Below are 12786 nucleotides of genomic sequence, written 5' to 3'. Positions count from 1 at the left end.
AAACCTACATGGAGCAAAAAAAAAAAAAAAAAAGTAGACAGAGAAGTAAATAAGTATGTACACAACAACATATTTTTAAAAAGAAATCATGCTAATAAATTAAGTACAAAGAACTGAATTAGCCAATATACTGGAGACCAGAGTTATTTAATTTAGTATAACATTGTTTAGTAACATTTCAATTATTTAAGAGCAGTCCTAAAGAACTGCCTGTAATCCCAATCATAAAATGGGTTTGGAGGAATAACATAGATGCTAATCTGATATATCTGAGTTAGGCTTTATAACTACTATTGGTAGTATTGCTGGTATTAATAGTAATGCCACTACTATCTGTCTGCCTGGTAAAGTGTCTTTCAGTGTCCTAAAAAGCAATATATAAATTTGATTTATTATTATTATTATTATTATCATCATTATTATTATTACTGGTAGTAGTGGTAATACACCAACTACTGCTGCTGGTACTGTCACTGCTACTACAACTTGTAATACTAGTACACATGCTGATACAACTTCTACGACTCTAACAGCTACTTATACTACTACTACTGCTTGTATTTTTATTATTACTACTACTGCTTGCACAACTATACTACAGCTACGAATAATCGTCTGGTATTTGGTTGTCAGGCTGTTAGCCCGTGTTAGTGTTTTGCTAGCGGCTAACTAGTTAGCTCTCATAGACTCTCAACAAGATTTAACAATGAAAAAAGAGTCAAAAACTATTCTTACCTGTGGAACGTTCTTCCAACTGTCCTTGTCTCCGTCGTTCCATGTAGCGTGCAATTAAATGCAGCGCAATGAGCCGGCATTGTTCTTGTTTTAGTTTTCGCCCGTACACATCAATGGAAAATACTGAAATTTTGCCCCCACTAGCTGTCTCCGTAGGCACGGCACGCCGCTCTGAGAGGCGTGTCGTATCTACTCTTCATATCTATGTTCTTCCTCGCCACATTCCCTCAACACCAACTCCTACAGATCTGCAAATCATTGCTGCAATCGTCACTTCAGAGACCTCTCATGCAGGTTACTAATTCAGCATTTGGTGATTTCTTTTTACCTTCTGCCGTGACCAGGATCTTTAACACTTTAATCCTGCTCCAGGTGCGAGGCCTCACATCCATCCATCCATCCATCCATCCATCCCTCCCCAGGTGTCCAACAGATCTTACCAACAGTTGGTCATCTTTAAACATTATGTTTTCTTGAAGCAAGCGCGGGAAATTCGAAATTTCCTCAACTCCTGCTACCTGCCGTCCAGCTTTCGGGTCCGAGCCCTCAAGACTCCGCCCACTAATTTGACATCACAGCCGATCACGGGCTCGTGCAGACTCCAAGGTATGTTCTTTCTCGTCTTTCTTAGTTATTCCATATAATGTAGCGTATTTGTCGCATGTCAACAGGTTTACTACAATATCTTTATGAATACACTTTCAAGTTTACTCAATTGTATATATGATATTTAGAAGACTCTTTCTGTTAAAATGCCATGTGGTGTTTGGTTATAGGCAGCCATGTTGATTTTAGACCTAAAAACAGCAATAATGTCAACTATGATACCTGTCAACTATGTTACAAAAAGTCTGGCAATTATATGTTGACCCATATAACTGGTTTATCAGCTCCTCATGACAAAGACGACCAAATCATCACCAGTCCCATTCCTCTGTGCCAGTTTTCTCTCTACTACAGAGATCACATCTTTAGACTAAATATATTGTCAAGTAGAGGTGCTTAATTCAGGAAAGCAGACATCTCAGGTTCTTTCAAAATTGTGCATCTGCATCTCTCTCAGTGGCATTGGTTTGGAGTTCAGTGGAAAGAGAAGCTGTCAGACAGACTTTTTCAAACTTCTTGTGACGTTTTTCTGGATTTTGCTGAATATCAGCCATTTGTCTTTGATTTATTAAATGACTTAAGTCAAAGATTAAGCAATACTCCTAGCATTAGGCCTTTTGCATTTTCAGGAATGAGTATGTGAATCTGAGAAAAGAAAAACAAGACAAGCCGGTAAATTGGATTACTAACAGCTCACAAAAATCGCTAATAGGGTATTTAGGGAATCCTTGGTTTTGTCAGGTTTTCATGTGTATTTTTGTAGGGTAATTTGCCAGGTTAGTCTTATTATTGTTGCAGTGTTGTAAGGTTTAGCCTTAATATTTAAAGTAGTTTGGTAAATCTTCAAAATTGATTATAAATTAATAAATTTATAGTTAATTAGTTTTTCTCCACAGTTTGTCATGCTTTCATGCCTCAGCTTTGTTATGCATCACACCCAGGTATAGTAGCATTTTGTATAAATTTGCTCAATTTAAATCATTACTACATTAATTAAATAGATAAATTATATAAATTCCCATCACAAACAACACTATAGCGTCTTAACTACAATGCTTACACTTAGGCTCAGTTAGGTTAGGTTAATTTGAAACTGGGAAGCACTTGGCATGATGACTGTCATAAATTTGCAGAACTATCAGTGACTTGACTTGATATCAAATGTCAGAATCTGTGCCTCAGGACAAGTTAGATGGAATCAGAGAAGTTTTGTAAAATGCTATTTCATCTCTATCTACGATAAAGAATGACTTCTGTCTCGTTAGGAAACTGAGACTTTACAACTTGAATCACTTCTCTGCTCTTTCGTGTCCAGTCTCTTTACGACTGTGGATAAGTTGCTTAACATTATATTGTTAGATGAAGGCTCATGATCAGAATTACACTTTGGTTTATATCTTTCTTTTGCAATGACAGGCTGAAATCATCGGTTGCCATGGAGTTCTTTTTTGACGCTGGTCCCTCATTTGGTTCAGGGGACGCCCTTAATAACTAGAAAAGCACTCAGAGTGCAGACCTCTGCCAAGGATAGAGAGGAAAACAGGAAACCCATGCAGTAAAGGATCATGAGCTGGAATTGAACCTGTGTCTCTAACACAGTTCTGTTTATGAATCACCCTCTTAACCAGTTGAGCTATCTGGACGCCTTGCTCCAATTTGTTGGACGACACACTAACCTATGATGTTTTTTTGTCATATTTTGGACCACATACTTAAACATACAAAAAAATTCAAAGTGATCCAGAATCCAGGATCCTTTCCGGATTGCCACCAAAATTAAATCAGCTCTTCCTCTTACCATAACCTACATCCCCTCAGAATTTCATGTGAATCTGCCCAGGCGTTTTTGAGTTATCTTGCTAACAGACAGACAGACGGACAGACAGACAGACAGACAGGCGGACACACAAATGCCAGGTGTCACATAACCTCCTTGGTGGAGGTAATGAACGTTTCACAGATATATGTCCAGAGAAACTCATCCCTGCCTGCTTGCCCTGTTTGCTACACTGTTAGACTCATATCACCCATTTCTGCCAGAAGATAATTAATAGAGCAAACAAATCACGCTGTCTTTTGACAACAAATTATTATGTCAAACCGCCGGTGCCTCAGTATTTCTCCCTACAGCCTGCCTTTCCCACTTAATAAGTCTTGGCTAGTCACACATGCACACACAGATGTTTAGACACTTCAGTTTCTGGCTTGCTTGGAATCCCTCCATCTGCCGCCTCTTTAGTGGATTAAAGAAAAGCAAGGATAAACATGTTCCTCTCACACTTTGTTTTTCACAAGTTAGTTCTCAACTTAAATTTCGGGTGTCTTCATCCATATGCCGTTATTCTGTTAGAGCATTTTTTTCTTGCGGTTTCTTATGGAGGTTTCTTAGATGTGTGAAGCTCATCTCACACATGGAGAGATTTATTCCCTTGCATGACCTCGCTATATCTGATGTCTCCTCAGCTAAGCATGCTTACATTAACTTTGAGCTTTCAAAGCTATGATAAAGGTGCGCAGACAGTCATAGCCAGAACTGCCATGAACTCTGTTTATCAATGAGTCTCAGACAGCCATGTTTAAAGCTTGGTTCACTTACATTTTCTCCCATAAACCACACAATCAAATCTTTCTGCAACTACAGTTCAGCTGCTTCTATAGTTCCAACCACGGGGGCCGAGAGTCTTCTGGAGGACATGAACGATTCATCTACCCCTATGCCAGCAACATATTGTTAGCTCAAAAGTCATGCATTGAATATTTATATAGAATATTTTGTTTGTATGAAGACATTGTAGTCATTAATAGGGTCTCATCATGTGTTTCTCTGATTCATTCAGCACAAAGCCAGTTCCCTATGTTCAGATGAGAAAGTCATCCTTTCTTTCATGAATTCAAAGGTAATGCATCACTCATGACCCCACACACAGTTTCACACCTCACATAGTACATTTACTTTGTCTCAAGTCACTTTAATAGTGTCTTTTGGAATGTTTATCTGTTCGCATTCAGCATGTTGCATCCGGATGAGCAGCTCAGGCTCGATTCCATAGATTCACAGGAAATGAGACGCACTTAACCCCACCTCACATAGTGTACTGTCTTTGTATCCGTTCACCATAAGCATGTCTAGTCAGATGATCATCCGCTTGCATTCAGCATGACACTTTTGTCCTGTATTAAGATTAGAAGATCAGGCTTGCATGAATTCAAAGGAAATGGGATATGCTTGTCGTGACATGGGGAAATTCCATTATTTTCTATTTCACTAGCAGGTGACTCAGCTGGTCTGTTATCTTTGGGAACACAGGTTTGTGATCTCAGGGGCTGCTTGTGTAATGCTCCAGACCTACATGCTATTCACAACCCCACAACTTCCCCCTTAGCATCATGAAATAAATGCTAAAATATGACAAAGTATCCTGTGTAAAATAGAAAACCTATAAAGATATATTAAATGTATACTTTAAATGGGTATGTTCATGAATATGGATATACTTACTAAAGAACTGATCTTAATGTTAAACCTGCACACTGCTACACACCTAAAGAAAAACAGAAGAGTAAACGGCCTGTGTTCCAATTCGCAGTAATAGTCCCGCTGGTTTTTAACCCTTCATTCATTAACTGTGATGGTTGTGATTTTATTACATCACCACCAGATGGCAGTATCCTCTGTCAGATCACCCCAGCACTCACTTAACTGACCGCCTGATCTTTAACCATTCATTCTTTTAAATGTTATTGCATTAATATTATCACTGCGAGTTACTCTTTCTCCTGAAGTCAGGATCAGTGTATTAGAATGGAATTCATAAAAGGCATACTGTACTATGGCAGTGTTGATGTCGTTTGTGAATTTCTATTTCCTGTAGACTAGAAATCAAGCATCTTATTTGTTGTTTATCAGGTAAATTACATTCTCTAATATTTGATCATTTGAGCCATGTAGCCATACTCTATGGACTTCACTATACTTGTATCCAACAGAGCTACATTTTGTTGGGATCAGTCTGGCAGATGTCACATTTAATTCTGGTCTGTTACCACAAAGAAATAATCATTTCTCAGACTATGTGTGAAAAAGTGTAGCAGTGCAGGTGACAGTCTGACATGCTGTCCTATACAGGTTGCAGTGAAAGATGCTCCAAATTAATTAAAAGAAAAGTAGTGGAAGAGGATGTCTGCAGGAGAGGCATCCTCTTCTCCATCCTATCCACACTCCTCTTTGCTATTATGTGCCTCCACTCCATGCCCCCTTCTCTAGTTCTCACCATTCACTTCTTTTTTTCCTCCCTCCATCCCATCAGCAGAAGCATCTTTTTTTCGTCCGCGAGGCGAACTGAGTGCGAGAAAGGTGTGGTGTGAGAGAGAGAGAGAGAACGTGATGGAGGTGATGTGACAGGGAGTGAGGAGGGGGTGAGGAGAGGGGGAGACACTAATGGTGGTGGTGGGGTGGGGTGGGATGGGGGAGCAACAGTGCGGTGCAACGAGAGCAGTGGATAGGTGGGGAGGGAGAGACAAAGAGAGAAATGGGGAAAGGGAGGAGGAGGGTGAGAGGACAAGAGAGATGGTGTGCGGTTGCCAAGCAACGATTGATAACCAAATCCCCAAGCATCCTGCTTGTGCTGCCCTGCCCTCCCTCCAGGCCTGAATTACACACACACACATTGGCCGCATTGGGTTTATGTTTCCACTTTTTATTTGATTATTCGTGATGTGCAAATGTGATTTTGTACACTACGGTTGTGCAAGAAGGCGCTTGTCCACATGCTACAATTTTGTGTTTTGCTGCGAATCACATAGCCACAAATTCCCCCCATTATAAAACCGATATGATGTACGGCACTGACAGTTATTGGGTTTTTACTGTACTTTGCTCATAAGATGTTCCACTGTATGTGTGAAATCAATACATCTGTCACTCTAGCAGTCATTCTTGTGCGGGACAGTATCTCTGCTTGCTTCTCATGCTGCCAGGAGCACTGATCATGACTGTGCAATCAAAGCCAGTAAATTCTCCCATACCTCCAGGTTGCAGGTTGTAAGGCATTTTAAAAAGCAAAAAGCCCGTGTCTGTATTCAGCGTGCGTATGGTTGTGTGGGTGGTACCTGCAGTCAGACCCTCCTTTTAGCAGGTGTTTCTTTATAGGGAGGTAAAAAACAATCTGTTACTCACAATATGGAATGCTTTACAGTGAGGGCAAGAGGAAAAAAGAAAAAGCATACTGGAGCAAAGCAAATATCCAATTTATTTTTGAATTACCAGATAAATTATACTGCTTGGTCATATTTTGTTTTTTTGTTTTTTTATGTGACCATGCAACAACAGGGATGGTGCGTAAAGTCAGTTAAGGCACAGATGAGAATTACGCAAAAGTACCCATGACTGGATGTTTTTTTTCTCGGTAGACTGAGAGGGAGCAGGGATAACAGGAGCGAGGGAGAGAGAGCGAGAGAGTGGAGGGAGGGAGTCTGAAATCTCCAGCTTCAGCAGTACCTGTTAGAGCGCTGGATGGCCGAGTGATCAGATTAGAGGTGTCAGTGTTCGTTAATCTGGGAGGCAGCGACAGACGGCCACACACGCTGCTTCCGCGCACAGCTCCATTCATCGGCGGCGAAGGGGAGCGCAGAAGATTGGACATTGACGCGCGTCGGGGAATTTCCTCCCCTCTTTATTTTTTTTCTCCTTTTTTTTTTTTCTCTTTTACTATGGATACCTGCAGGGTACGATCCTGGCTGCTTCTGGTCCTGTTATGTCAGGACGCTTGTTGGGCATCGCAGTTCCCGACACCGCTCATGTAAGTCCTGTAATCCTTTCCCGACCATAAATGTTGTGGCGTGTGTGTGCGTTTCCCCCCACCTCTTTGTTCCAAGACCGTTTAAGAGACAAATCCTCTCAGGGTGTGGACAGGCTGCACGGCTACGTGGGTGTGAGAGTGTGATGGGCAGGTCGTTCCATTCATGCACCGCTGCTCGTCTGGATTGTGGACAGTCTGCTCGCCTCCAGCACCTCGATTCATGTTGGTTACTGTAATCAGCAGTTTGTCGCCGGTGGCCGCGCAGAGCAGTGACAGCTCCTCTGTTAAGTTGTAGGAGAGTTTTACGGTGACTTCGCTCGGTCCCGCTGCTTTACGTAAAATGACAAAAGTTGGCCTTTGTCTGTGGCCACTGTAAGCTCATCTAACCCTATTCCTCCCCTTGTTGTACCCCCAATACATTACTCATCCTCAAAATCACAATTATTGGATACTTTTGTAGTTTGGTGGGTATTTTCCACATAGAGTCCTCTTGAAATGCAGATTTAATTCGGTGTTCAGTGCAGGATTTTCTTGAGCATCTCCTTCAGCACCAGTGACAATCAAAGACACAGACACTACTATAATTGAAGAGTCTGAATCCAATACTTATAGACACAAGTATAACCAGACGGCATCAGAAAAGATTGAATTGCTGTTTGGATGCTGACATGCCTGTCAGTCCATTTAGAAATAATAGCTGATGTTCTTGCGTTTAGAATTTTGTTAAGGCTACACCTTATTTAAAACGGTGATTAATGCAACCTCAACAACCTGCCAGGACATACAGAAGTCATTTTATCTGATATATTTGAATTATAAGTTTGAAATAGAACATATTGGCAGCTGCCTTCAATTTTTTGAACATTTTGCCTGACTTTTTACACCATATAAGGGTAGACTAATTATTAACAATACATGAATGAATGAATGAAGTTTCAGATACACTCTTGATATCCAAATTTAAACGAGACCAATTCAAGAGCACGTTGTAATAGAAACCAGACTTTCCTGGTATACACAGTAAACAGCCGTGCATTTGTTTAGCCTAATGGTGAAAGCAAAGAACTGCTGAACAGCCTTTGTGCTAAATGACAAATCTGCCCAGTGGAAATGAGTAAATATGTTTACAAAATCAGCTCCATTTAATGTCTTGTTTTTACAAAATGCTTGCATTATCTTGTAGGTAAAACAGTTTAGTTTTTAGGAACAAACAAAGAAATAATCAGAGCAAATAAAAAAAGAAAAGAAAAACTGTCTGCTTTGGGTTTGCTTTGACATTCAGGAAACCCATCTTTGTATTTCCCTGGACTCTCTTCTTTTTTTGAATGGTTGTTGAGATCATCATTAGAGCAGATGATTCAATATGGGTTCTCCTTTGAAGGCTCTGCAGAGGAAAATGTACAACTCATCGTTTCGTCCTTCTTCTTCATCAAAAAATAGAATCATTTTATAGAAGAAATGAACAATAGAATAAAAGTGGTCATATGCGTTGCTGCCCTGCTAAGGACAGGGACATGAGAGGAATAAAAGCTTACCGGTAATATGTTCTGAAAGGAAAGGAACTGGAAACCAAAGAAAATGTCTGTTTGTTGGGAGTGCGTGCTGATGAGATGCAATAGAATGCTCGGAATGAGCTAAAAGAAATCAAGATTAACTGGATTTTCGACTGCATTCATCAGGTGCACCGTTTTGAATTACGCTTATCAAATGTTTTGAGAGGAAGCATATACTCATTAGGAATAAGCAGTTTGGCAAACTGTGATGAGGCGCTGTTCTGTCTCCTTATGCTCCTAAATAGCTGTGTTGTTGTACTATACTTCAGAGACAAATCATCTTCGCACTGTCTGGCATTTCAAAGTGAAGAAAAAACAAGATCGGGGAAACAGCTTTCCTGAAAGACAGATTTTTTTGAGTTTAGAACTGATGTTGGCTGTAGAATATCCAACGATCCGATGAGCGGAACTTCTAAGACTGAGGGTTGATGAAGTGGTCGGAGTTTCATCCGAAATGCTCAACTTCATATCAAGGCATTGTTTGGTATCTGGGTCAGGCGGAACAAGAAGTGAATTGGCCACCTGGGTGTTAGTGTGGAGGCTACAGAGTGCGAGCAGAGCACCACGGGTTGTTTTGGTGCATTACAGTTGGTGTTTCCATGCCTCATTCTGTTTTGCTGTCTGGACCAGACTGCTTCTTCCTTTGCCTCCGTAATGATGTGTAATTAGACTGTAGTTTCACACAGCCGCCTACTGAGATGCACACTATGGGCCAGCTCATTACTCTCTCTAGTTCCAAAATGATCGTGCCAAAACATCTGTCTCCCTCTTTCTTGTGTTAACTCTCTGCTTCTCTTTCAGTTTTTTTCTTTTGCTCTCATTTGCTCTTCCTGTGTCTGTAAAACAATGTAGGCCAGTGTCTGACCCAGTTGCCATTTGTCTGTGCGTGTCTGTGCATGTGTATGTATGTGTGTGTGTTTAATTATCCAACATTGTACCACAGGCTGCAGTAATCAAAGCCCAGCAACCAGAGCAGAAAAATGTTGCTACCTCAGCTCAACAACACTGACTTTATTACAGTTTTTTTCCCCATGCATCTCTAAATTACCATATTATTACAGCAATTGATGAGAGCCCATCTCATAACGTGAGCTAAAAGTGAGAAAAATCATCTGGCATTAAGCATCAACACTTTTCCTAGTTTGCATTTGCGTGGGGAAACCTAAAATGAGATCCATTAGTTAGTGATCTGACTTTATTAGTCGTGATTGGCCGAGAGCGGGTTTCATCTCACAGCAGCTATGAAGCATTGTTATTAACTTAGGTTGGGACTTGAAGGGATGCTTAGAAATGCGTGCTTCAAGGGTGAGGAAATCATGTGCAGGGAATTTTCCTGCCTTTGGATAACATGTCATCGTTTTACATTCATCAAAACGATTTGACTGCAAATATCCAGAAGAAGCAACAGACGTGCAGTACAGCTTTCTATTTTATTGCCCTTTCCTGTGTATAATGAGCCTCCTATGTGAGCCCTTAAAGAGAATAAACATACAGGATATTTAGGATCACGCGGGACTTCGGCAGAGCGAATCTGCAAATGAGACACTTTTATGAATCCTCTGACAAAATGTTCTAAATAGATTTCAAACAAAAGCCCCCAGCAAAAGGAGCAAAAAAAAAAGAAAAAAGTCTGTCATCCATATTGAATGCGCAGAAGAACGCATGCACAGATACCGCACCACAGCCTGGGTTGTCTCATCCATTTGTCAGCACCTGAGAGTTGTTGTTATAAAGATTTACACTGGTAGCAGTAGATTTAGCAGAAGCTAAACTCGGGAGAGAAGGCCCTCTACTCCTCTGAATGTCAAGCCTCTGGAAGCACACACAAACGCACACACACAAACTCTAACTCACATTTGACGTGTCAGTGCTTCAGGCTTTGGGAGCTTATGGGTCCAAGGTCCACTAAAACACCTACAGTTAGTAGAGTTGGGAACAGAGAAAAGTGAGCCTGAGGGGAAAGGATGAAGGGGAGAATTTAGGAGAGAAAGTGTTGTGTTCCTTTCCCATCTTCAGTGCCCAGCAACATGTGTAAACAGTGGAAATTAAAATATCACGAAACACTTTAGAATGAGTCCTGAATTAAGGGCCTAAACCTGACCAAAACCATCTGCACCTTTCAGACTTGACCTGTTTAATACTGTTAAATATGAAGCCCTAAAAGTTATGTTTCTTCTTCAAAGACAAGACAGACTTTACCACAAAAAGAAAAAAAAAATCTTACAACAGCTATAGATCAGCAGAGTATGGCACAGCAGCCCACCAACACAAAACATGTTACCCCTACAACTTAATAAGCCAAAAGTTCAGCAGCAATAAAAGCACTGAAGTCAGCTATCAGTATATAACAATTGTCTGCTTTACTTCTCCCTGTTATTTCACCCTTTATAAGCTAGACAAATGTGACTGGTATACTCAAACTTTGGACTTAAAAGTAGGCGTTGCGAAGAGGCATGTTTCACCGCAGATGCCCACCATTCTCTTAGTGCTGATTTGTTCCAATTGCATGTCCAAATAGCACTGCAATTCCGAAGCCATGCCATGACAGGAGACAGCTTTACATCCGTCATGAATATTCCAGAGTGCAGTACCTTCCCCCAAAATGCTTAGGGAGTTTAAGAAGCTCACCTTTTGCAAGTCTGAATTAGAGAAGCATTGGCCAAGATGTCTTGACTTTTGCTAGTTAAGCTCCTTCTAAGCAACAGTATTTCTCACTCTGCTATCCCCACTGGTATTCTTTCTCTTGCGAGATGTCTCATCTTTCTCCACAAGTGTACTTGCTCTGAATTCTCCTCATCCACTGTGGATTTTGTGTCTGTGATGCATCTTTCTCAGTTTTTTTTGTGTTTTTTTTTTATCTACTTTACCTTTCTCTCTTACCACCCTTGGCTGTCTTGGGTGTCACTGTTGATGTTTTCCACCTACTGTAAATTGACTTTCATTACCCTGCTGCAATGACACTTTCTGAGAATGCTTTCCCAGCATGAATATACTCCGGTGTGTATATGTGGGTATAGTATGTCTCTTTACCACTGGGGACGATCGCAGTTGAGTCTGTGTTAAAGTGAATAAACGGCAATGAGAACATCCGTATTCTGTGCCAACCTGTTATCATTCTCATACAATATTAATGGCACTATCTCATTATGTTGATGAAGTCAAACACAATCGCATGTGAATGTGAGTGCAGACATGGTAGCAGAACAGTGCAATATGGTGAATTAATGGATCTATATGTGCACAAGTACTTTGCTCCTGAAATCCTATCATACAAGGTGCACTTTGGGATGAGTCCGATTATTTCAAGTGCTTTATGGTTGATACGGTTTCTTAACCTGGCAATAGCCAGATTAATAATTGTGTAGTACTTGATAGTACTCCACAATATCAATCTGGGACCGCTCCATGTAAATCCGTTCGGAGGAAAGAGGCACGGATTGGACAATGCAACAGTATGTCCCGCCTCTGACAGGTTTGTTTTTAGCCAATCGCAGGCTCTTCACAACGAGCGGAGCCGATTGGTAGAATAAATTCTTACCAAAACCCGTAGGTAAAAAAGCACAAACATCTTTACCATCCAGAAATGCGCAAAGCGCCTCTCGTTGTTCTTCCTTCAAAGAAGAGATAGGAGATTCAGCTAAAACTGACTTAATAGCAGCATCTACACGATCGTTGCCATGTTTGTTTTGATGTACTGGCGCCGGTGCCGTCGTCACACCCTGATATCCCGCCCATTATCCCGCCCCACACACAAATACAGCTGCATGATTGGCCCGAACCAACTTGGTGCTGTACGAAAAGTGAAGGCGGGAGCGGAGCAAGATGGTTTCTTGAGAGATTTGTGAACTCACAAATATCGTGAGAAATCAACTTGCTGGCAAGGTTAACGGTTTCTTGCCTCTCGTTTTTATTCACTGTGGGCTCATTTCAGTCTTGTAGCTTTATGGAAACAGTGCAACTAGAAGGTATGATGAAATCATAATGCAAAAAAAGAAAAAATTCTTTGATTTATTTTGCAAAAATTTGAAAAAAAATATCAATACTGTACTGGAAAAATGGTGACTCCACGTGCTATGAATATTTTATTAGTTACA

The 12786-nt window shown here is 40.8% G+C and overlaps 1 protein-coding gene across 1 annotated transcript in view; it reads left to right on the top strand.

Annotated features, from left to right (window-relative positions):
- The first annotated feature begins 6500 nt into the window (after positions 1–6500).
- Positions 6501–12786, top strand: part of LOC110949757 (voltage-dependent calcium channel subunit alpha-2/delta-1) — a 60595-nt gene continuing 54309 nt past the window's right edge. Inside the window, exon 1 of the mRNA XM_051952068.1 lies at positions 6501–7139. Within this exon, the coding sequence (XP_051808028.1) occupies positions 7051–7139 (89 nt within the window). The 5' untranslated portion in view covers positions 6501–7050. The remainder of the gene's footprint in view (positions 7140–12786) is intronic.

This window comes from Acanthochromis polyacanthus, chromosome 8, assembly GCF_021347895.1.
Source record: "Acanthochromis polyacanthus isolate Apoly-LR-REF ecotype Palm Island chromosome 8, KAUST_Apoly_ChrSc, whole genome shotgun sequence".
Lineage (NCBI taxonomy): Eukaryota > Metazoa > Chordata > Actinopteri > Pomacentridae > Acanthochromis > Acanthochromis polyacanthus.
Note: the sequence above shows the minus strand (reverse complement) of the source record. Positions and strands in the feature narration are given on the sequence as shown.